The following is a 25,682-nucleotide window of genomic DNA, read 5'->3' as shown; positions in this document are numbered from 1 at the left end:
ACAGCAAATCCTGGTTATATAGTAATGTGTATCTCTCTTAAATCTCATACTCCTAATTTATCCCTCCTCTCCTTTCCCCTTTGGTAACTGTTTTTTACGTCTATCAGTGTGTTTGTTTTGTAAACAAATTCCTATTACTTTTTAGATCCCACCTATAAGTGATAGTGTATATTTGTCTTTCTCTGATTTATTTCACTTAGTATGATAATCTCTAGGTCTGTCAACATTGCAGCAAGTGGCAATATTTTTTATGGCTGAGTAGTATTCCATTATATATGCATTATACATACATCTTCTTTATTCATTCATCTGTTGATGGACACTCAGGTTGCTTCCATGTCTTGGCTTCCATAGTTTTTTTGTTTTTAATTTTTTGGCTGGGCCACACTACATGTGGGACCTTAGTTCCCCAACCAGACACTGAACCCACCCCTACTACATGAGAAGCCCAGAGACTTAACCAGTGGCCTGCCAAGAAAGTCCCTGTAAATAGCTTCTTGCATCTTTAAAAACACTCCAGAAATCTACAAAGAATTACAAAACTTTTGAGTAAACAGCCTTGTTTAATTCAGGTTCTTCCAAATATTTACAGTTTACTGATACTAAATTTTCATATACAAATGTACTGCTCCCCCCCTCCCCAAATGACACAAAGTTTACACATAAAAATTGGTAAAAGAATTTTATTATGTGGCTTAGGTAGGTCTTTGCATTCTACTAACAGAAAAGCATTTTTCCACATCTTAGTCAACCTAACGATATATTTGTGGTTTTATCTACATGGCTGCAGTATTACCCTATCGAAGAAACCTTCCTTTCATTTGTACTTTGGTGCAATTATACAGTAGATACCTCTTTCTCCAGAAAATAAAAATATTCTTGATCTAAGCTTGAAATGGAAAAAGACAATAACACCAAGTTTCTCACACCACTTGGTAAAAGATTGTAATAGAAATCCAAACAGTGTACTGCTTAACATACAAAGATGACACGTGTGCCACTGATGTAGGCACTCAAAACTCTGTAGGAATGCTTCAGCACGTGGGTTTATTTTTCTGGGGTTTTCACATGTAATAGGTGGAATTGTACCATAATGAAGAATAGTCACCTTTTGCTCAAGAGACTCAAATATTAGACTCTAACACGGGAAATATCTCTTGCGGTCATAGTAATGTACGAATGGATAGGGAAAAAAATTGCCTTAGCAAAAATTTCACCACTGACCAAACACCTGAAATGTTTTTATCACAGCTTTCATATGTAAAAAAAAAGTTTCCTGCAGAGATGAAGCATATTCATGAAATAAAGCCTAGTCGCTATCATCTGAACCACGTTCTGAGCCCCTATCCGAGGCCTCGTTGTTGGATCCCTCGGGTTCAGATTCATTTCCGGAACCTGGGCCGGAGCCCTCATTGTCAGATGCTCTTTCGGAGTCGTGGTCCGACTCAGCACTTGGGGACGCGGGCCGGGAGTCCATCTCAGAGCCTGCGGAGCGGCTCCGCCCAGACTGCAGGGATTCGTTGTCCGACTGTTCGGAGCCTGAGGGCCTGCGCTTCCTGGCCGGCTGGTCGCTGTCCGAATCCTCATCGGAGTGGGATCTCCGGGACCGCCGGGGGCTGCCGGCCTCGCTGCCGGACTTGTTCTGGTTCTCGTCAGAGTCGCTCTCCGAGGAGGCACCCTTCTTCCGCCGCTCGCCCTCATCCGAGTCGCTGTTGCTGTGGCTGTTGCGGGGATGCCTGGCAAAGAGAAATGCTTGTTACAGGCCAGGTCTCCGGACGACAACACCTGACAATCGGGGGTTGCCCTTTTAAAAGAGAAGGGCAGAATATTCTGGACCTGATCGGTGTTTTTACTGTAATATTTCTTTGGTGTACGTTTTTGCAAATGAGATGTTGTTCATAATAAAAAGGGGAGTACGTAGGCAAAAAGAATAAGGCACATTAGCTCTAAGACAGAATAAAAACAGTGAAGGATGACTCTCACTGGTCATACCAGGCACCTTTCATCAGAATGAAGCATTTCTCAATTTCACCTGTAAAATTATGTAAGGAAGGACTACATTTATCTTTATAAGCAAATCCATAGCAGCAGAGGTAAAACCTAGGACCTGACTTGGCTGCAGAGACTCTGGACATGAACCCTCTCCCAAGGGTTGGCCGAGTGGGGCTCCCCTGTCCCATCTGTGTAGGAGTCGGCCAAGGAGCCAAGTCACCATTCCTATTCTGGGATTTGCTTCTGCTCTGATGCCCTCTGACAGGACTAGACTTACTCTGCATAGGAAGCTGTGCTAAGGGGGTTCTGCTGCTTGCTTGTTTACTTTTGCCCAAGTTTCTCCTCTACATATCAGATGTTAAAGGAAAGGGACTAATGCTCGGGATGGTGGTGGCAAGGTAATCTTGGCTTCCTACAGGAACAAACGTTCCCTTAACCACTGTGACAGCTGCTACCTCCCCCCAATCCCCCACTGCACTGCGCTCACCAGGAGGGACATGCTTCTCCTCTGGCATATTCCTTGGTTTGGGTTTCCATGACAAATATACCAAGAAAGGAATATTAAATCCTACAGGGTCAGTCTAAGAAGGGTGATGGAGGTGAAACAGACTACTCTCCCCAGCAATGAAAACATCCCTGCAGACTGAAGAGAGGCTCTTTGTGCTTACATCTGAAAGAAATCTAGACACATATCATGTAACTCAGGTCACTCTGAAAGGATGTGAAGCGTGGAGAAGAGGATGCTGGATATTCCTTCTGTATATACACCAAGTACCAGTGGGCCCCTTGAATCTAATTCACTCCGTTCCATCTGGCTAAAGAAGGAAACACTTCCTGAGGGTTTAACCATCATGCCTCTAATCAATGGACTAGGATAACATTGTGGGCAAGGACCAGTGGAAAAGCAATCCAAATCTGTGTCAACCACTGTCTTCAGAGAAAATGGGAACCAAACATCTTCACAGATGCTTTACCATACCAGGCTAGCCACCCCACCCCCAGCCGCAGACCCCTAGCCCCTTCAACATGCTAACCTCTCACTGCTGCTTCACCTCTAACCCACCAGGACTCCCTCTCTTGCTTTTATTTTAAAAACTTTTATTATTTATTGGTTTGGTTTTTTTTTTAGAAGTACAGGTGATTAGGACTCTTTATTCTTCTAAAAGACTTAAACAGCCTTTTACAAAATTTATCTCAGTAATTACCCTCACTACTTCAACTCCAGATTCATTGCTTGCTTGTCCCTGGCAAGCAATAAATGGAAAATATAAGTGATAACACTTTCCCCAGTATACTGTAGTTTTGGTTTATCTGTCATTCTCTACTGTTTCTAAAGCACAAATTCCTTTGGGCGGGGTCAATGTCTTTTTCCTCTGCATCTCCAGCACTTAGCACTCACTTCATAACATGGATGTTCAAATATCTGTTGGATGAATGAATGAAATGATGGCCATCAGTGAAATGATGGCTATCAGTGAAATGGCCATCAGAAGAACAAGGCGTAGTACGGTATTAAGAGTTCTAGTCTAGGAATCCAAATGTGGAGCTTCAGGGGCAAGTTCAGGACAAGTACAACAGAATACTGTTTGACCAAGTGGGCTGTAAGCTAAAGGACTGCAGGATAAGCCCTCCACAGGCAGGTAGTGCTAAGTCATCCCTGCCTGACAAAGGACGGAATGGTCAAGAAAGTGCCTTTCTTCCTGTGACCAAGATCCAGCTACTCCTACTACTTTAAGCCAGTCAATGGCAGTGTAGCCAAATGATACATTTTGTGTAGGAGGATGTCATATAGAAAATTTCAACTAATATCCATGAAGAAAGAAGGTTTCAAAATAGGTTTCCTCCTGTAAGGGACAAATATTTGGTAGACAAAATGACAAGATCAGAATAAGGTGTGTGATAAGGTGTCTTCCAGTTCTAAGATTCTAAGAAACTACAGAGATGACATTCTGTCACAGTGACCACTCTCGGTTATCTTTCATTAGGAGAACACACCAAGCAAAAAATTCCTACCCTTCATCAGCAATTTTCAGTTTATCTTCATCAGACGAATCATCACTTGATGATATTATGGCTTTGGATTTTATTTTTCCCTTCATTGAAGGAGGCAGACGTTCTGGCTTGGGCTAAAGAAAGAACACACATAATAGATTAGTGAGGACTCTTCCGTTAGGATGTCATGTTAAATTGGGTTTGCACTGCAATGATACAATCAAACGGCAACCAACAAACTTCAAAAACAAGCGTCTGTGCTTGAAGACACTGCAGGAGAAGGATGTATCTAGCAGACATCTTTCATGCCTACCAGGGACAGAAAAACGTGTTGGACACTTACAGCCTTCTTCTTCTCTGCTCTTGGTGGACGGCGCTTTTTCGGTTTGGGGCCATTTTCTGTTTCATCATCATCAGATCCTTCATCTCCCTTCGGAGGTCTATAGTGAACACCAAAAGAACGTGTGTCAAGATTCACTCATATGCCTATAAAGCCCAAGACTTCTTCGCCATTCAAATAGTACGAGTCATTCTCAACGCCCTCCTCTACGGGTGCTGACTGCAACCAGACTGTGGGGCCACAACGTGCAGCCGCTGCACAAGGCTCAGCAGTCTGCCACACAGATAAATCATGGATTTATGCAGTCTGCTGACCACATGAGTCACTGCTGAGCCCTCTTAATGAATGTAAGATAAGCTCAGATCTTGCCCTGGGTGAGTGACAGAGGATGTGAGAAAAGATCCAGGCTCCAGACTCAGCATCCTCCCCCTCCTCTTCCTTCCTTCCCAACTACTCATCCTAGGTCTGCTAATATTCAGCCACAGCTTCAATTCCACAGGTCAGTGTGTCTGATTGAATCCCACAAGCAGAGTCAGCCTCGGTTTGGGAAGAACAGGCCTAGGTAATCCTGGAGGTTCCTGGACAGGGAAGCACCGTGAGAGGAGTGGGAGAGTTCAAGGGCCCCTCCAGGTAAGAGGGGACAAGGCACCACTTGTCCTCACAGTGGATGGCATGGGAGGATGAAAAGCCCTTCTTTCAGCTAAATTCACATTTTACACATCCTGTAAAACTTGAATTGAGCGATGACTCTCACCATTTTACAGAGAGAAACTGAGGTTTGGGGCTTTTGTAAGGTTATTAAGATAGACAGTTGGCACGGACCCACTAACTCTTCTCATTCTAAATTGCATAGGTTTTCCAATTAAGTGTTGCAATTTTATAGACGTAAGAAAGGCAATTATGACTGACTCATAGCTCTCAGAAGGAAATTTGTAGTGTTTGGTAATTGGGGTCCATTTTAGGATTAAAGCAGGAAGCAGGAGCATGAAAGGTTTCTGTCTGGGTGCATCAAGAGATTACCAGGTGTTCCCAAATTCTAGCCCTAAGATTCAGAAGGTGAGAGGCGTTCCCCACTTTCATGAGGTGATTGAAAAGGTTTTCCCATGATGCTACCTTCTCCTCTTCTTCTTCTTTCTCTCGCCGCCCTCCTCTTCCTCGCCTTCCTGCTCACTACCACTGCCCTTCCTTCGCTTCTTCTTTTTGGAGACAGGCAGGTCCTCATCGGTGTCATCATTGACAAATTCATCGAACTCTCCTCCTTTCTTGGAACGCTGAAATCCAAAGAAGACCACAGTCAGTGCTTTCCTGGCTGGTAGAATATGGCTGTATGAAATAGGCCTCATGCCACCAGCCCTCCGAGTCACACTGAAGAGGTGCATGGTGAGGCCCATACTTTAAAACTGCTAATTGGGATGAATGTTTCTCATAGCAAAGACCATCAACTGCAAGGTTGCTACAAGATAAACTATACTAAAACTAACACTGAAGTGCATTTCTAAAGACTAGATACCATTTAAAGCATTCTCTGTGTTGAAGACTATCCTTTAGCAAAGGAGGAAGCCAAAGCATGACTAAATATTGAGTGCATTTAGTCAGTTAACTTCATTTCCAGCTGGAGTCACATCTTACCCGTCCACCACCACCACCTCTTTTCTTTTCTTTTGTTGCTTCAGTCTCTCCAGTAAACATAAGAATATTTTTGGTCTTTTCTACATACTGGGCCCGCTGTTCCAAAAGTTTCTTTTGCTCTTCTTTTTCTCTGAGACGTTTCTCTTCCTATGAGGAAAAAGGGTAGGGGAAAATCTCATCAAAATGTTCTTATGACCATAAAATCATGGCTATCATCAAAAGAACTTTTGATGAACATACAAAGTGTATGTATGCCCACCTTTAATTCTAGTATCACCACAAACACAAGAAATACCTGTTCTTTGAGAAGTTTCTGCCTTAGCAGTTCTTTCTCTTGTTCTTGTTTGGCCCGCAACTCCCTTTCTTCTTCGTCTTGTTTGCGTGCCCGAGCCACGTGGTATTGCGCCTGGCTCAGTAAGTCAGAGCATTGCCTAGAACGTTCCCAATTTCGAGAAATATGAATGTAGCTAGTACACTTTTTATTTAAAAACTCAGAGCATTTACATTATTTACACATATTTAAAAGTTTGAAGCAGGATCATAGAAGTCTTAATTAGCAAAATTAACTTAATTTCTCATAAGCCAATACTGTCAACTATTTTAAGTTTCCAAATCATAACTGTCTTCCCAAAGCACAGCTAAAAAGATTCCCAACAATATCTTCACATGTAACTCAGCATTGGGAATTGTGTCTTGATTCTGAATCAGAAAAGTCTTTTCCCATATAATTTTAGGACTTAAACTAAATTAACTTTGGCATATTCCCCGAAAGAACCCTCAAGAAAAAGCCTTAGCCCAGGGTGGAACATCCCAGAGAGGAGTGTGAAAGACTGATGCCTAGAAGGTCAGAATCCCTCACTGCTGTGTCACTCTCCCAGCCCATATGGATATCACTACCTCACCCAAAGTCACCCTCCATAAACAGTAACATTACCTGGCTTCTGTAGCAGCGAGGGCCAAATCAAATCTCATTTTATCTCCCACTTTACTCAAGTAACTGAAATATCTAAATGGAATGAGAAAATAAAATACGTAAAAAAAAAATTAATGGAACAGACCCTTTAGATTAAAAACAGATTAAAAATCTGTTTTCAAAAAAAGTTTCAGAGAAGGCTTACATACTGACTGAAATTAATGAACACTTAATACTTAAATGTATTCACAAAGGGCTGTCATCTCAATAGGAAAAACACATATACAACTCACTTAAAAAGAACTCTCAACAACATACCACGCAATACCAGCAAGTTCATGAAGATAAAGTTATATTTAACATTATCAGTAAATTCACAAACAACCAAAAATCAATTCCAGCAACTAATATTTACTAAACACCAAGTTTACTAAATATGTCAGCATGGAGGTTAGGAGGCTTAAGCCATGAAAGCACATATAATTTATTAGCCAAGGCAAGAAATACTTAAAACAAGAACTCAAATAAGATTGGATAAAACCTGAAGAGATGTAAGATTTTAACTTTAACATACACTGAGTTACCAACTAAATACTATAAAGTTACATAAATTGCTGCTAAGTCGCTTCAGTCATGTCCGACTCTGTGTGACCCCATAGACGGCAGCCCACCAGGCTTCCCCATCCCTGGGATTCTCCAGGCAAGAACACTGGAGTGGGTTGCCATTTCCTTCTCCAATGCATGAAAGTGAAAAGTCAAAGGGAAGTCGCTCAGTCATGTCCGACTCTTTGGGACCCCATGGACTGCAGCCTACCAGGCTCCTCTGTCCATGGGATTTGCCAGGCAAGAGTACTGGAGTGGGGTGTCACTGCCTTCTCCCCATACATAAATTGAGTTGAGCCAAATAAACTTATTCAGTCATTTAAGAGAAAAGGCCTTAATCTTAGCTCGAGGAAAACTCATACCTCAAAGAAGACACTGGTATAACAGGTAAAAACAACATACTGCTACTGCTGCTAAGTCGCTTCAGTCATGTCGGACTCTGTGCGACCCCATAGACAGCAGCCCACCAGGCTCCCCCGTCCCTGGGATTCTCCAGGCAAGAACACTGGAGTGGGCTGCCGTTTCCTTCACCAATGCATGAAAGTGAAAAGTTAAAGTGAAATCGCTCAGTCGTGTCCGACTCTTAGTGACCCCATGGACTGCAGCCTACCAGGGTCCTCCATCAATGGGATTTTCCAGGCAAGAGTACTGGAGTGGGGTGTCACTGTCTTCTCCAAAACAACGTAAGTGGAGTCTAAAAGTTTCTAGTGTGTAAAATGCTGGGTCATATTACTCTCAGATTAATAAAAAATCTAGGGCAAGCCTGTAAAGCTAGCCAGTTATAGGGGTCGGACTATAGGATCCAATTCTAGCAGGATCCTAGCTATGGTTTGAAGTCACCTAGTGGCAGCTGTCTGCTTTGGTTTAAAAGTTGCCAGAATGATTCTACTAGAGAATGATTCTCCTTTGAGACATATGAGTTTAAAGAAACAAACAATTTCAAAGGTTGTTTGGAAAACAGGTACAAAATCTTACCTGTGTGCAAGCTCCAGTTCCTTCACAGCATTAAGTACTTCCTTCAGATTACTCTTTTCATCTTTCAGGACAGAGGTAGCTAATCTTTGTAGGACCAAGGCCACATTAAACATAAGAACTGTATCACTGGGTGCCACGTGTCTAGCCTATAAATAAAAACAAAGCAAATTTTTCATATGTTATAAAGACATGAAAAGAATTTTAGTTAGAGTATTAGGCATGTAAGCATGTGTAAAACAGAGTAAAAAATACAAACCAGCACAGAATTGAGTTCTCTTTTTTTACCTTCAGCAGGGTTTGTTTGCATTCCTGTAACTTGCCACATTTGAAGAGGGCCCGGGCCAAATATAGCACAACTTCTGTGTTCTGGTGCTTATAAAACTTTCTGAGGCAGTTTTCATACTACAAAAAGAGAAAAAGTTAATTAAAGCACAACAACAATTATATACTATTATTTTATAAGAAAATTTCAAGCGATTTTAAAGCTATGTGAAAAGCTTTAAATTAGCTTTAAACCATCTTCTGGATGGTTAATTTCAAAGACTAAATTGAGACTGATTCTTGACATTCACCAGCATACATTTTCACAACATAAAAACCTGGTAAGAAAAATTACATACTCGAAATAGTCTTTCCATTTGAAATGTGGACCAACACTGACAGGTGAAACAGATGGAAGGTCTTTTTGTATCTTTAGCAATACAATCTAGACAAGACTTAATGATGATTTATCAGAAGTCATACACCTGGCTCCTATGGGGCTCTACCACCTTTCTTTAGGGCTGGTGGAACCTACTGGCAATCAATATGAGAAGCCTCACAGTTCTGGTTGTTAATCTCTTAGTAAAACTAATATAGCAATACTGGTATTAATTTTGCCACGAACAAGTCAGTTTCTGACCATGCAATATCAGGAGTGTCGTAGGCAAGTTCTTCTCGGTGAAGACGGTTAGATGGTTTTTCCCTGATTATTCCTAGCAATTGATTTGCAGACCAAGAAGGCTGACCTCCAAAAATACAACCTCTGAGACTACCATATGCAATCAAGGTTCTGTAAGTCCTTGTGACAAGTTACCTTTCCAATAATACTACTACTACTCGTCCTTTTTAGAAAAAATGGTTAACTACTTCCCAGAGCCTGGACTGCTCATATCTTCTACCTTGGGTCAGAAACTTGTTTTTTTCTGGCCATAATAATTTCAATAAGAGCATTTTTCCTTTTTCACTAGGTATGCTAAAGATGCTCACTATGCTAAAGATGCTGGGCATGACTCTTTTACTTCAAGTAATCAACAAATATGAAAAGTATAACAAAAATCTCTAGCTATGAAAACTTATCCCCATGGAGGGAGTTTTTTCTTTTTAAATGTCTTTTAACCTTTCTGAAATGCAGTTCTCTCATCTGAGAAGGAAGAGGATAAAATGAGCAAATAATTGCTCAATCGTGCCCGACTCTTTGCGACCCCATGTACTATACAGGCCGTGGAATTCTCCAGGCCAGAATACTGGAGTGGGTAGCTGTTCCTTTCTCCAGGGGATCTTCCCAGCCCAGGGATCGAACCCAGGTCTCCTGCATTGCAGGAGGATTCTTTACCAGCTGAGCCACTAGGGAAGCCCAAATGAATAATAAATCCCACTATCTTCTGGCACTTACTGCTATGCTAGGCAAATTAGTGCCAAGTATTTTTCATTCTGGATCCGCATAAAATTCTATGAGATTAAGGTTACACGTATTTCTGTCTTATAGAGACATGCCCAAGACGTGCAATTAATGGTGGAGCCAGGACTCACATCTCTGTCTGGACATCAAAGACTGGTCTTAACCTTATAAAATTATAAACCTCTAAACAGACGAGGCCAGAATGGTTAAGAAAACTGCTCAACGATGACCACAAAATAAAAATATTTTGAAAAATAAAACATTACCATCTGAACAGCGCTGATATATTGCTTTTGTTCCACGTAGATGTGTGCTAGGTTCAGCCACACATCACTGATATCTGCTGTTGCTTCTCTTACTTGGGCAAATACATCACGAGCTTCACGGAAATATCCTTTGTGGGCCAAAACAGCTCCTAAAGTTATAAAAAGGTTCACAGAATTAGAACTTCCTATTTGTAGCCAGAAAAAAAACTAGAGAGAAAATCTGATCTATAAACATCCTTCCAAAAGCATTTATTTCACAATTATGGATATCCAAATCTTATAATTACCTATGCCATTAGCAGCGTATAGATTCTTTGCATCATTTCTGAGTACTTGTTTGTAGATAGCCAGAGCACGATCCTGATGACGCTTTTCCTATAAAAAGATTATTAAAAAAATTCAAATAAGAATCAAGTAAGAATCAACTTTGTTTTAAAGAAATGAAAAGAGATTACCTTTTCTCTATCTCGGGTGGGCTGATGCAAAGTCTGAAGCCAGACGTTGCCAAGGGCCAGCATAGAATAAGTGTCACTCTGAGTAGCTGGTTGTTTTAATATCCTCTCAAATTTCTTCTGGCCTGGACCCCATTCTTGTTTTGCTAAATGAAGATTACCAATCAAAGACCAAGCATCTGGATGGTCCTAAAAACACATATAAAAAGAAGCAAGATCTGTAATTTGGATTCTTTCCACAATAGGTGATTCCTGGAGAGGTTTATAGGCTACGTTTACAACAGTGTTTTTCAAACTGAGAGCTGAGATGGATTAATGACTTGTAAAATCAATTTAATGTTTAGTTATCAGCATAAGAAATGCAATAAAATGGAATACAGTAAAAATATCAATGTACTGTCTAGGACAATATGATTTTACAAATCATTATTAATTTATAAAACTTTGATCTCAAGTATAGGGATTACTAGTTAGAAAACCTGATCTCTTTGTTTGTATACACGTGTGTGTGTCCTAGGCTGTGACGTGAAATCTAATTCTTATTGTGGGCCACAATCCAAACATCTAGATGACTCTACACCCTTTGAAGTGAAGTGAAAATCGCTCAGTTCTATCTGATTCTGCAACCCCATGGGCTATACAGTCCGTGGAATTCTCCAGGCCAGAATACTGGAGTGGGTAGCTTTTCCCTTCTCCAGGGGATCTTCCCATCCCAGGAACTGAACACAGGTCTCCCTCATTGCAGGCGGATTCTTTACCAGCTGAGCCACAAGGGAAACCCAAGAATACTGGAGTGGGTAGCCTATCCCTTCTCCAGCGGATCTTCCCAACCCAGGAATCAAACCAGGATCTCCTGCATTGTAGGCTGATTCTTTACCAACTAAGCTCTCAGGGAAGCCCTTTAGTATCTTTAAAAAGTAAATGGGAAAAAAAAAGGGGAGGGAGATGCCAACCTAGACAGCCATTAAAAGAAAAAACTGATTTACTGAAGGAAAATGGTGAAGTAATTCTTTTTTCAAACCCAAGAGTTATTATTACCAACCTGATTAATCTGAAGAGCCTCCTTAAACCAATCTGAAGCCTCATAAAAGTTTCCTTTATCTCTAGCCATTGCTCCTAGGCGCAGATAGCCTGAAAATGCACAAGTTTTTATGTTTAAAATATTAGCTATAAAGTAGGATCATAATTTTAAAGTTGTACTTTTAAAATAATTGCTTTCAATTAACACATCACAGGTGAAAAAATATCAAGCACTGATACAGCTAATTAAATATCTAATAAGTTAAAGTACAACTTCAATACCATCAAACCTTCCTGTTTGAAATCTCAGATTCTCCCTTCTACTCCATTCCTCAAGCTGGTACTCTGGATCAAGTCATTATCTCAAGCTAAGTTATTTTAAAAGCTTGTCATCGTTTTGTTTCCAGTTTCTCTCTGATATACAGCACTGTGCTTGGCATATCACACAATAGTGAAAACACAGACTACTAAGGGATTATTAGTTAGAAAACCTGACCTCTAACTGTGTCTCTTTACCTTAAGTAATTTTAAAAGTGAAAGTGTTAGTCACCCAGTCCTATCCAACTCTTTGTGACCCCATGGACTGTAGCTAGCCAGGCTCCTCTGTCCATGGGATTCTCCAGGCAAGAATACTGGGGTGGATTGCCTTTCTTTCTTCAGGGGATCTTCCCTACCTAGGGACTGAACCCAGGACTCCTGCATTGCAGGCATATTCTTTACCATCTGAGCCACTAGGGAGTGCCACACAAATGTCAAATTGTTATTTGTTCCAGAAAATGTCACTCTCTCAAGAAACCAACAATGGTTTATAATTGCCTATCAACTCAGTTCAGATTAAGCCTGGAATTCAACTAAAATCTTATTTATTTTAAATCACTTTTTTATTCATAATAGTATGACAGGGGTCAAGTTACTAGCCCTTGATTTGACCAGAGTCAAAACATCATAGCTTTAGGTTCTTTTAAGGGAAGTACAGCATATAAATGATTTTTAGTTAGAAACTTTCCAAATTTCACACTGTTCAGGTTGCAAAAACTCAAGGTAGGACATTTTTAGCAATAATTATTTACAGGAAAGGCCCTGTCCTTTATGACTATTAAAAACACTGTAAATCAAAACAGAACCCACCATAAAGATAAACCCATAACCAAATACGTCAAGGAGTTGTTAAAAGCCTAGTAGAGGTAGCTGACCCATTGAAGATGGACTAGTCTATAAAATATGGTCCCACTGGTTTTCAGTTGTTTCCTTCTGTTTCCAGGATAAATTTAAGTGAAGCTGCATTTTTTTTTTTAAGGCCACAAATTTGCTTTGAAGAAAAGGTATAACCTTTAGAACAGTTGTTTTGTTTTTTCAATAGTTTTTTTTTTTTTTTGCTGCACTGTGTGGCTTACAGGATCTTAGTTCCCAGAACAGGGAGTTAATTTCCAGTGGAAGCAAGAAATCCTAACCACTGGACCACCAGGAAATTCCCTAAAACTGTTTATTATTAGTTCCAAGAAAGATTTTTTCCAGGCTAAATTTTTGCTGCTGTTGTGAGCATTTAATACATAAAAAATAAAGTTTAAAATTCTTACAGTCAACATAATTAGGATGTTCCCGTAAGATGTTTTTATATAGTTTTTCAGCTTCATGGAATTCACACATTGCTTCATACAGCCTGGCTAAATTGTATGACGTTGTAACAGAAATGGCGTTATAATAATGTTCATCATGCTCGGCTTCTGCCTTTGCACGATCCAAAGATGCCAAAAAGTATTTCTAGGAGAAAGAAAAGAAAATTACATTGTGAAAAGACTTGGTTGACACATCTAAAAAAGCATGCACTGAACTTGATAGTTCAAAAGAAGGAACTAGTCCTTCGTTCCTACCTTTGCCTCACCCAGATTTCCAAGTCTGAAATGAAGGGCACCCACATTATTCAGAATCTCTGGGGGGACATCAGCCTGCACTTTCTCCTGAAGGATGCGTGTTGCTGTTCCGTAGGCTGACAGGGCACCCTGTATTTTCATGGTGGACAGAATAAGGTGTAAGTGAAAAAGAGAGAAGCACTATACCAGGCTTACCAAAAACACATTAGGTAGATGAAAAATGTGATCAAATACCTGTATATCAGTCTGTTCTAAGATCTGTGCCAACTCAATCCAAGCTTCAACATCATCAGGATACTGTTCTGTGACCTTCTTCAAATGGCCCTGGGATAAAAAGAGATCATTAAGCTAAGGCATTCCAACTCTAGGCTATGAAAGTAAAATGTGGTAACTACTCTACCCTGTTTAATGTCAGTTGTTATTTCAACTGGAGCAAACTCAGCTATCAAAACCGAGTCCAATGTATTTCTATAAGCAATAACAAGAAATGAGCATCTAGGGATAGCTACCAGAAAATAACTAAGACTTTTAAAAGCGTACCTTGGCAATATCTCTTTTTTCTTGGTCTTCTGAAGCAGCATATAGAGAGCCAAGAATTTTCATAGTTTCATAATTATTAGGATAAGCTTTCAAAACTTTCTCGAAGCACTGAGATGCATTCTCTTTGTCACCTCGATAAATGTACATTTGTCCCAAACCAAAAAAAGGCAGCACAAAAGAGGATGAGGCAAACTGTGTAGCTTGATAGTAGTACTGGAAAGCTTGGTCATAATCTTCCTAAAAAATGAAAATAAAACAAGACCAATAATACATATAACAGTTTTTAAAAGACTTGGAAAACCATTAAAGAATTAAGATACTCCAGAGTGTAAAATTAACTTACCTGGACATGGAATGATCTAGCCAACTGATAGCAACTTTCTGCTTGCATGGCCTCCACTTCTGTATTATGGAATGCATGGAGAGCCAAGTGCTGGACTTTACTGTAATCCTGAACAAGGAAGACCCAAAAATCAATGGGTAAGCTCCAACAACTCTACTGGTCTCAGTCATAGGGTTCCTCAAATTTCACTTTAAAAATTTGTTAACTGAATTAACAATAACAGCACTGTACCCATATTTACAAATCACTCTCCTTATTCCCCTTGCTGATAAACTTAGGGAAGATGGGAACTAACATTTGTATAGTACTTAACATTTGCTCAGTATGTCTATTACTTCATTTAATCTCCACAATAATCCTTTGAAGCATCAGGCCTATTTTTGTGATGAGAAAACCCAAGAGAAGTTAAGTCCCTTATTAACAGTAATGGGAGCAGTTACAATTTAATAAGAACTATTATATCCAAGGGTTTCTCTTGTGGCTCAAATGGTAATCTGCTTGCAGTGTGGGAGACCCAGGTTTGATCCCTGGGTTGGGAAGATCCCTCGGAGAAGGAAATGGCAATCCACTCCAGTATCCTTGCCTAGAGAATTCCATGGACAGAGGAGCCTGGTGAGATACAGTCTATAGGGTTGAAAAAATCAGACACAACTAAGCGACTACACTTTCACTATATCCAAAGTACTCTGCTGCTGCTGCTAAGTCGCTTCAGTCGTGTCCGACTCTGTGAGACCCCATAGATGGCAGCCCACCAGGCTCTGCCGTCCCTGGGATTCTCCAGGCAGGAACACCGGAGTGGGTTGCCAGTTCCTTCTCCAGTGCATGAAAGTGAAAAGTAAAAGTGAAGTCACTCAGTCGCGTCTGACTCTTCGAGACCCCATGAACTGAAGCTTACCAGGCTCCTCTGTCCATGGGATTTTCCAGGCAAGAGTACTGGAGTGGATTGCCACTGCCTTCTCCAAAGTACTCTGCTAGGTATACTTATATTAGTTCTAAGCTTAATCAACCTTCCCTGGAAAGTATGTCATTATTACCATTTTATTGATGGGAAAACAGAAACTTAAGTATTAAGTTTGTTATCCAAAGTGAAAAGCTAGAACTCAGTTTACTTTCTTCCCCACTCCAAGGATATGTTCTGTCACATGAAGGTAACAAGTACCAGTGCCTGGACCTGCATTCAACTCTATTTGAATGCATGGGTCATGACCTTTCTACTAGATTTGACTTTCCTTTTGATTATTCTGCCAAGTGTCTCAGAGTTTATACATCAGGGGTAGAAACAACGTTTCAGTTTTAATAGGAAATGTGTTTTATTCATCTGACCAGAAATCTGGTCTGATGTAAAGTTTTTGACATTTTTAAAATATTATAAATAATAATGGGATTGCAGCTTTTAACACGGACTGTTTCCCATTAGGTAAGTATGTAATGTGGATATTACATTTAACAACCCTAACTACCACCCCTCAAATCCTATAAAGTAGGTATTATTACTGTTTTACAAGTGAAGCAATTAAGGTTTAGGGAAATCAGTATATTGGCCCAAAGCCAAAGAACTATATATAATGGTGATGCCAGAATCTGAACTAAGTGATTCAAACTCCACAGTTTTAATTACATGATACAGCCTTTAGCTAAATTTACATCTTGTTCACTGGAATGAGGGTTTGGAAATAGCCTGTGTACCTTCTAGAGTTGTTTTAATGACAAACTGAGAAAACATATGTAAACATGCTCTGTAAACCTTACAGACATATTCAGTGCAAGAGGACCTCATGACACCTGGCACAGCACTGATCATAGATCAGGTATTCAGTAACACTCAAATAGACTCCCTTGATTTACATATTTCACCTAGGTAATCTTTAAGGTTCTGAAATACGAATTGTGCTCAGTAGAAGCAAGTCTGTATCTTCAGCAGTGCAAGGGTGACTAGCATTGAAAATTAAAAATGCATTATTCTCATTTGGTTCAAGGAAGCTGTCCTAACATTTGTAAGCACTGACTACTAGATATGCACTCAAATATTTAGAATCATTAGTCCTCTGTTTTTTGTTGTTTTTTTCCCCAATAAAAACCAATATAACTTGCTGCTAAGTCACTTCAGTCGTGTCCGACTCTGTGCGACCCCATAGACAGCAGCCCATCAAGCTCCCCCGTCCCTGGGCTTCTCCAGGCAAGAACACTGGAGTGGGTTGCCATTTACTTCTCCAATGCATGAAAGTGAAAAGTGAAAGTGAAGTCGCTCAGTCGTGTCCGACTCTTTGCGACCTCATGGACTGCAGCCTTCCAGGCTCCTCCATCCATGGGATTCTCCAGGCAAAAGTACTGGAGTGGGGTGCCATTGCCTTCTTGTGCTAATGTTTTATCGTAAAACAGTAACACTTCATTTACTTTTAAAATACATTTCCATCTTCTCCCTAAGTAGTTGCCTTTTAGTACTGTAATAGTTATAGCATAAAGTTTAATTAATAATTCACTATGAAAGGGGAGTATGCTTCTATAGCCAGGGAGAATAAAGCACCATGGTTAACAGCTGTGTGACCTCGGGGTATTAACTCTGCTTCCATGATTCATCCACAAAATTAAGAAAATATTACCTACCTCAGAGGATTGTTTTGAATATTACATAAATTCATGGCATGCACTTTTAACAGTACTTGGCATTTAGTAAGGATAGAATGCATACCAATAGCAACAATAACAGCAATATAGCATCTATTACTAATAAGGATCGATGTAGTTTTGTGAACTTTTACTTAAATTGCTATTTAATTAAAAGTTCTTGGTATAATTTAGTACCTAGTTGCAAAATGATTAAACTCATGCTTACCAACTATATAAAAACTTTTCTAGTATTTGAGAAATCTAGAATGCCATTGTTCTACAGAATTAGTGGCAACTTTAAAAATGACATCATGATCAACATACAAAAATAAACAAGCAAAAAACTAAGACTATTTCATACAGCTGTGCCTCTCTTCTTTCAGCTACCTAGTGATCGTCTTCTAAAAACGTAGCTCAAGAGCGTTTTCCTTCTTGGTGGTAAACACTTTTCTTAACCACTTAATCATTTCCTCTTTCATTTCTCTGCCACAGCAGGGTAGAGACCTTTATTTTTACATTTACATTTGTTCACATGTCTGGGTTTTCTATGAAACTCAACTCCTTGAGTGTGAAAACTGTCTTACTGAACTTCACACCTCCATCACAATATTGGGTATGGTATACAGGGTCAATAATTATTAAATGATTGAATGAACAAACAGACATACCTAGATACTAATACAAACTCTAACTTGAAAAAAACTCTCTTGATTAAAATTTCTTTTGAAGTTAAAAAGATAAAGTGTCAACTACAGTGCAGAAAAGCAAAGATAAGGATTCAACATTAAACAACTTTAATAAATGATTTCTCCTACCTTTTTAAAGAAAAAGTGATTTGCTAAGTGGTTTAATACCATAGGGTTGCTAGGATCAATTGTATAGGCTCTGGAAAGAAGCTGGACACCATTTTTGATGGAATCAGCCTAAAAGAAACACAGTGATGGCAGGGATGAGTGAAACATTACTTAAATAGCACTTTTTCAAAGTTTCCTTTCTAGTCTGAAGAAATAAGATTATACAAATCTAAGTTCAGATACCAAAATATCGTTCTTTTTAACTTTCTCACCAGCAATAACAAGTTTCAAACTGTGATGGTGGGATTATAAATTGGCACAGCCACTAGGAAAACAGCATGAAGGTTTCTCAAAAAACTAAAAATAGAACTACCATACTACCCAACAATTCCACTCCTGGGTACACAGCTCAAAAACCAAAATATTAACTGGAAACACTACCTCAAAATACACGGCACCATTACTTATAATTGCCAGGATATATAACCTAAGTGTCCATCAACAGATGAATGGATAAAGATGTGATACACACACATATACATACAATGGAATACAACACAGCCATAAAAAAGAATAAAATTTTGCCATTTGTAACAACATGGATGGACTTGGAAGGCATTATGTTAAGTGAAATAAGTCACAGAACAAAAAATGCTGTATGAATCTAAAAAATACAACAAACTAGTGAATACAACGAAAAAGAAGCATACTCACAGATATAGAGAACAAACTACTGATTACCAGTTGGGGAGGGGAGGGACAATATAGGGGTTGGGAAGTGGGAGGCATAAACTATCAAGGTGTAAGAAAGGTTCAAGGATGTAATGTACAACATGAAGAATATAGCCAAGATTTTGTAATAACGCAAATGGAAAGTAATCTTTAAAAACTATAAAAATTAAAGGAAAAATAATAGAAATAAATTCAAATAGTGAGTTAAACTTTCAGAATTTAGCTTTCTTAACAGACTTAACTGCAGAAACACTGCCACTGGAAAGCATTTCCTGCCCTTTGAAATTGGTTGAATGTAATAAATATACCTGATATCACTGTCTTAAACCATTTACTGCTAATCCCCAAGGCAAATAATAGAAAAGACTCCATAAGATTGCATTTTTCAACAGCTCTGTTGAGATATAATTCAATATATAATTTAATACTATTCACCTGACAAAACGGTCAGAAACTAAACAGTTTTTTTAATCACACACCTCTTTATTATTGAGTTCTAGAACAGCCAGTCCCACCAATGCTCCTACGCACTTGGAATTGAGTTCCAGGGCTCTGCTGAATGCCAGACGAGCTTTCTCCAGTTTGTTAAGTTTCACAAAGCAATGGCCCATTCCTAAACGAACTTCCGCTACAAAAATAAAATCAAGTTATTTAGTCTGTCAAACTAAGGCATTCTTGGGTTCAAATTTTTTTAAATGCTTAAACACTATTTATAAGTTGCAAAATCCCAGAATTAACCTCAATATAATCCCACTATAAAATTTTTGGGTATATCACAATCTTGGCTTCACTGGAGGTCAGAAAAATAATGTTATTTTTCTTATCTTCCAATATGCCTGGCTATACTGTACCTTCAAGATCTAATTTTTAAAGAGCAATTTTTTAAACAGAGAGCTTCATTATAGGCTTAAATAAAGTGACTGGCTACATGCACATCTACAGAACTAAGCTTATAAATGCTTCCCAATTTCAAAGCCATGCCAAAAGTCAACCATGTTCTTATCAAAGGCCAACCTCTCCAGTGCTCATTAGATGTTACCCCTTCTCATCTAAGGTCACTGCACCAGCAACCCTCCCCTTTTTCCTGCATCATCAAAATTTCCCTCTCAACTAGATCATTCTCATCCATACACACTCCTATCCTTAAAAATCCTCTCTTGATTCCATTTCTCTTTCCAGTGTCTCTTCATTCCTACTTTCCTTAGAAAGTCAAGCTCATTAGACTCTATACTTGCTGCCTCCAATTTCTTTCCTTCCCTTTTCTCTCTGGACTCCACTCCGATGAGTATCTCACCTCTACCATTCCAATAGAACTGCTTTTATCAAGGTTACTAATGATTTGTACGTTGCCAGATCCAATGAGCAACTTTCATTCCCTATTTTACTTGGCCTAACAGAATTTGACACAGTCTGACACCCTGTCCTTCTGGAAACACTTAACATTTAATTTCAAAATTTGCTAAATGAATGTGATTTTGCAAAGGAAAAAAGTATAGGGCAAATACTAAGAACTACTTCTGTTCAGCCTTTGAATCAAATATCAATATTTTAAGTTGGATCATATACAGCTTAGACTTGAAGTTTTTCTCTTACCTGGACAACCTGGGTTAGTCCTCAAGGCTTTCTTATAGTAAGCTAGAGCGCCTCTGTAATCCTTCTTGTTAAACGAAATGCAAGCTTTACCTGTAATGATTTTTAAAAATAAACATGCACTTATTAAAGAACTCAAGTGTTATATACTCTCCACTAACTCACCTAGATCGAATATATCTCCCAGTAAAAAACGGTCAAAAATAGTAAAAACGATTTCATATTTAAACTTGCTTTCCATAAGGATGTATTAATCTATGTCTATAAATAGAACAGTCCTATATTTATGTGAAATGTTATAAAACAAAAATTAGCTTAGAGCTGTCCAAATAGGTTGTTTACTGATTCTCTAGAAGTAGATTACAAATTATGCTTAACTGGTATATATTTTATTTCTGTAATTTCAACAGAAATGATGATCTACTGCAATAAGTTTTTTCATTTTTGTTTTTTTGGCCACACTGGGTGGCCCTGAACCCAGGTCCTTAGCCATGAAAGCATGAAGTCCCAACCAATGGACCACCAGGGAACTCCCTGTAAGAGTTTCTTTGTTTTTTAAAATGTTATTTATTTTTAGCTGCACTGGGTCTTTGTTACTGCATGCAGGCTCTCTTCTAGTTGCAGTGAATGGGAGCTCCTTTATATGGTGCATGGGCTTCTCACTGTGGTGGAGTCTCTTGTTGTGGAGCACAGGCTCTAAAGCACTCGGGCTCAGTAGTTGAGGTACATGGGCTTAGTTGCTCCATGGCATGTGGAATCTTCCAGGACCAGGGATTGAACCCATGCTGCCTGCACTGGCAGGTGGATTCTTAACCACTGGACCACCAGGAAAGTCTCCTCCCCACCCCACAAGGGTTTTATTTTTACTAAGGTAAAGCTCTTCTACTTTGCTGCCCAGCCCAGTTACTAAGGAGCTATCAACAAAGAGATGTATTTTAGGCACATGCTGAAAAATAAAGATTCCTAAGATGGTTGCTGAAAATGACTTACCAAGCAGTGCTGGAATATTATTTGGAGACTGGTTGAGTACAAAATGAAACTGTGCATCAGCTTGATCCATTTTGTCACCTTCAAGAAGGCAGAAGCAGGCTCTTCCCAACAAATGGTTCTGAAAAAGTAACGTACCATTTTACACTTGACTCTACCCAGGACTAACCATGATAAGACAAATGTGTAATATGAAAATCAAAACCATACAGGAGAGCAGTCAAGCATCACACAAATTCCTCTATCACTATAGTGTGTTTAAACCATCAGTAATCACAAATTGAGAAATCTGAATCACAAATTGAGAAATTATCCCAAAATGCAAGCTGTCTGTGCCAGGAAAAATGACAAAAAGAAAAGTTCAAACTCCTTAAAATACATAAAATACATTTGAAATTCACCTGAGGATGTTAGAGTTATCAACTCAACATGTTTATAAATTTCTATGCTAAATCTGCCCATATTAATTCAACAGTATAAGAAATTTCTATTTTAATAAGGAACGCTTCTCCCTTTTTTACTGTTCTTATCAACCATATAAAAAAAAGTTTTTTCAGAAACTCTGTTGCCTATTACACACATTTTACTTTCATGTGGCAATTTTTTCCTCTTTCATAAATTCAAAGAAATCTGACTTAATTTACCTGATCATACATAATAATTTTATCTGCCATTGTATACAATAGGGTTGCCTGTGTAATAAGATCCTTCTTGTTGTCCTTATTCTTTTCCTTACGAGCCTGTTGAACATAATAGGCCGCCAATGTATCCAAGCAAGTCATCTGGTCTTTTTCATGGTCTCTGTAATCCAAATTGCCATCTATACGTGCTGCTTCCAACAACTTGACAAACTCTTCTGTTTTCCCTTGCTTGTAGTATTCCAGCTATAAGGCAAATAATTAAGTTAGAGTTATTGTATGTCCATACAAAACACTGTACACAAATGTTTACGGAGGTTTTATGTGTAATAGGGCCCAACTGGAAACAACCAAACTGTTGATGAAAAGGTGAATGGGCAATCCATGGTCTATCTGTACAATGGCTACTGCTCAGCAGTAAAAAGGAGCTACTGGATATATGCAACTACGTGAATACATCTCAAACTAATCTTCTGCGACAAAAAGCTGATCAGGGGTTGCCTGGGCACTATTTTGCTTTCATATGGCATTTTTTTCCACTTTCATAAATTCAAAGAAATCTGACTTAATTTACCTGATCATACATAATAATATTAATAAGTGCCTGGACACTATGGGAGGGTGGGGAAGGGAGAGTTGGGGGGAAAGTTTCAGGGGTGATGGATATATGTATTATTTTAAATATGATGATCATTTCACAGGTGTATATATGTGCTAAAACTTCTCAAATGTCTGTGTTGTATTCAGTAGCTCAGTCATGTCTGCAGTTTACTACAGTGAATTATATCTAACCAAGTTGCTTAAAAATTAAAATCATTACAAATGTTTCCATCTCCTTACTCAGTAATAATTAACTGATTTCAAAGTAAATCAGAGCCAAAGAGAGAAAGAAATAGTGAGAGGTATAAAGAATTCCAAACAAAAAACTTGGGTTCTAGTTCTAGATCCACCAAAAATTATCTATGACTTTGCGCCTGTTGAATAACTTCTGTGGATATTTGTTTCATTTGTTAATATTATAAGGAATATCCATCATTAGCCCCTTACTTTGGGCCACAAACAATGCCAGGAGTTTCATAGACATTATCTCTAATCTGTACAACTATCTTTTAATTCAGTGTTAACAACCCCCTATTTTAGATAAGGAAATAGGCTCAGAAGATAGATCATTTGTTGAAGGTCACGGAATTAGTTAGCAGCTGAGTTGGAGTTTAAACAAAGGCCTTTCTAATCCCAAAGCCTACATTCTTTCTTGTTTTAACAACCTGTAGCCCACAATGATTCATAAATTTATCTTACTACAGGTGTCATGCTAACCCTGCAAGACTCCAATTTTCATATAAGTGCTGTGAAAGGAGGCATTTGTACTAAAAAAAAAACTTAAGTTCCCTTCTGGTTTTAAAAAAATGAGTGACAAGCATTAATGGCCTGTTCTCTAAAGACTGAGAAAATTTAGCACTTAAGTCAGGAAGGCACTGCTTGTCACTGATAGTACCTCTCTGTAAATCCATGCCTAAGAAACTCAAGAGTTAGGCTTGAGCACTGGACACAAACCTAATTCCAGATCTATTTCTCTGACTATTCAAGATAACATTAGATGCCTTGTTTATATCCTTACATGAAAAGTGACCTGTGGCAAACTTGCTTAGGAATAATGATTAAAGTATTCACTGTATTTCACTACTATAATCATTTCCTATAATGTTCCCACAAAAAAGAAACATAATCATGCAGCTAGTACTGAGGAGGGTAGAGGGTGCTGGATTGTTTACATCGTGGCACCTTGTTTTTTCTCAGTTTATCCACAAATCATAAGCCAGTCCTCACTGAATAACCACTAAATAATCAAATGTTCAATACTGAGTACTATTTGGCTTAAGTGAATTTTGCTTTTACCAACATATTCTAATTTACCAGAGGCCAGCAGACCACTTAGGAAACTGGACTATAATATAATTAACTTCCACATACACGGTACTGTCATTCACCCAAGCTGGCTATTACTGTATCTGAAAACAGAAACCACATATTTTTTTCCAGTCGACATATAAAAAGTATTTGTTACACAAATACTCACCGCCAAAGCAATCCATATGTGCAGTTGTGTGTGTTCCTGTTTCAGAATACTAATAACTTCATCTCCCTCCGGTAACTGATCAAAATCAAGTTCAATGACCTAAAATACAAAATGTAGGTTTTAACTCTTATTTTTCTTTTTTTTTTTGGCCATGCCACCACAGCATGTGGGATCTTATATCCCAACCAGGGACTGAACTTGTGCCCTCTGCAGTGGAAACGCAGGGTCTTAACCACGGGGTGCCAGGGAAGTTCTGTTTCTCTTTTTGAAATTCATGTGTCTCCTCGGACTGCTCTTTTCCCAGAGATTAATGAGGCTGGTTATACGTAGAATTTTTTTTTTTTTTTAATACATAGGATTTGTGTTCACTTTCTGTAAGGCTAAAACAAGTATATGTTAAGAAATGTTTAAGGAGCATATGCCAAATACATTATATGGAATAGTAAAGTAAAAGCATAGCAAAAAAAATCCTGCTAGCTGTCTTCAAATCCCTAGAATTATAAAAAGCTTTGAAAAAAATGAAACGGAACTCTGCTTAATGCATAATGCAGGTAAAGTGTAGATAAGCACCCCAGACACTCTGGTGTCATTGGTCTGACAAGAAGCACAATCCTAGAAGCAAGGCAACCGTGAGTTGCCACTGCACACATTCTTCATGGAGGCAGCATTTGTGTCATACACATTCCTGACTGTGGCACAAAAATAACAGTAGAAAAATTTTCTAGAATTAGATCGTGGTGGTGGTTACACTGCTTTGTGACTATTACTAAAACCACTGTATTTTATGGTAAGTGAAACACATCTCAATATTGTACCTCAATCAAACAAACAAATAAGAATATGAGATAGCCAATAAGACAACAGCAATTCTGAGAGCTTTACTCAGACAAGCTATTGGCCATCCATAAAAGAGGAGACAAGGGAGAGGGGGGCAATTCTATCAGCACACAGCAGCGGCTTGGGGTCTCTATTTCGCTGAAAGAGCCTTGTGCAGCGACACTCGAGTTTCTAAGGGAGGAAGGGCGACATCCTACATATTCCCGGGGAGAGATACTTAGTTTGAGCAGCAGAGAGAACACAGTGACATCAGTGTCCACCTCTGTGGTCTGTGAGGTGCCTAACATTTGATCAAGCACACTCACACTCCCGCGCCTCTGAACTAGGAAGAGCAGAGTACTGTCAAATACGAGCAGGTTGGGGGGGAACTTTCAAGAACTCCTTCTCGGGGTGGCCTCAAGGTTTCGGGGACCTGATGCTCCCAGCCTGGGAGGGTGCCGGGGCTGGGGAAGGAAGTGGTCGGAGCTTCGGTAGGGGAGTTCGATCTGGGAGAGACAGTGTTCTTACTTCGGAAGCGAAGTTGGGAGAAAGGGGGAGGGGGAGATCGTCCAAGTTCACGGCCCCCACCCTCCCCCATGCTCGACACTTACCTCGTCAGTGTCCCGAAGGGGAATCTCAATAGAGCCCCGCGACATGGTGAAATCAGAAGGAGAGCGGGCGTCGGGCCCCGCCTGTCCACAGCCGGTACTCCTGGCTTACAGCTCGTCCGGAGACGAGCGGCGGCTCGGGCTCCAGTTGTGACTGCAGCCCCGCAGCGCCGCCGGAGCTTCGGCTTCTCCTTCCCGTCAGCCGCTCAAACAACGAACAGCAGACGGCGACCGGCG

General features: G+C 39.4%; 1 protein-coding gene across 1 annotated transcript; it reads right to left on the bottom strand.

The window, feature by feature from the left end:
• Nucleotides 1–667: 667 nt before the first annotated feature.
• On the bottom strand, nucleotides 668–25,682 carry CTR9 (CTR9 homolog, Paf1/RNA polymerase II complex component). The gene is made up of 25 exons (XM_027563274.1): nucleotides 25,449–25,682; nucleotides 24,022–24,120; nucleotides 21,951–22,190; nucleotides 21,310–21,427; nucleotides 20,323–20,412; nucleotides 19,209–19,357; nucleotides 18,019–18,126; nucleotides 14,597–14,704; nucleotides 14,254–14,490; nucleotides 13,948–14,037; nucleotides 13,714–13,842; nucleotides 13,420–13,603; nucleotides 11,865–11,953; nucleotides 10,826–11,011; nucleotides 10,658–10,745; nucleotides 10,371–10,519; nucleotides 8,730–8,846; nucleotides 8,445–8,590; nucleotides 6,888–6,959; nucleotides 6,249–6,384; nucleotides 5,954–6,100; nucleotides 5,438–5,595; nucleotides 4,328–4,424; nucleotides 4,006–4,118; nucleotides 668–1,736 (listed from the first exon to the last, which is right to left on the bottom strand). The coding sequence occupies exons 1-25, from the start codon at nucleotides 25,491–25,493 to the stop codon at nucleotides 1,310–1,312; spliced, it is 3,522 nt and encodes a 1,173-aa protein (XP_027419075.1). The 5' UTR covers nucleotides 25,494–25,682; the 3' UTR covers nucleotides 668–1,309.

The sequence above is a fragment of the Bos indicus x Bos taurus genome, chromosome 15 (assembly GCF_003369695.1).
Source record: "Bos indicus x Bos taurus breed Angus x Brahman F1 hybrid chromosome 15, Bos_hybrid_MaternalHap_v2.0, whole genome shotgun sequence".
Lineage (NCBI taxonomy): Eukaryota > Metazoa > Chordata > Mammalia > Artiodactyla > Bovidae > Bos > Bos indicus x Bos taurus.
Note: the sequence above shows the minus strand (reverse complement) of the source record. Positions and strands in the feature narration are given on the sequence as shown.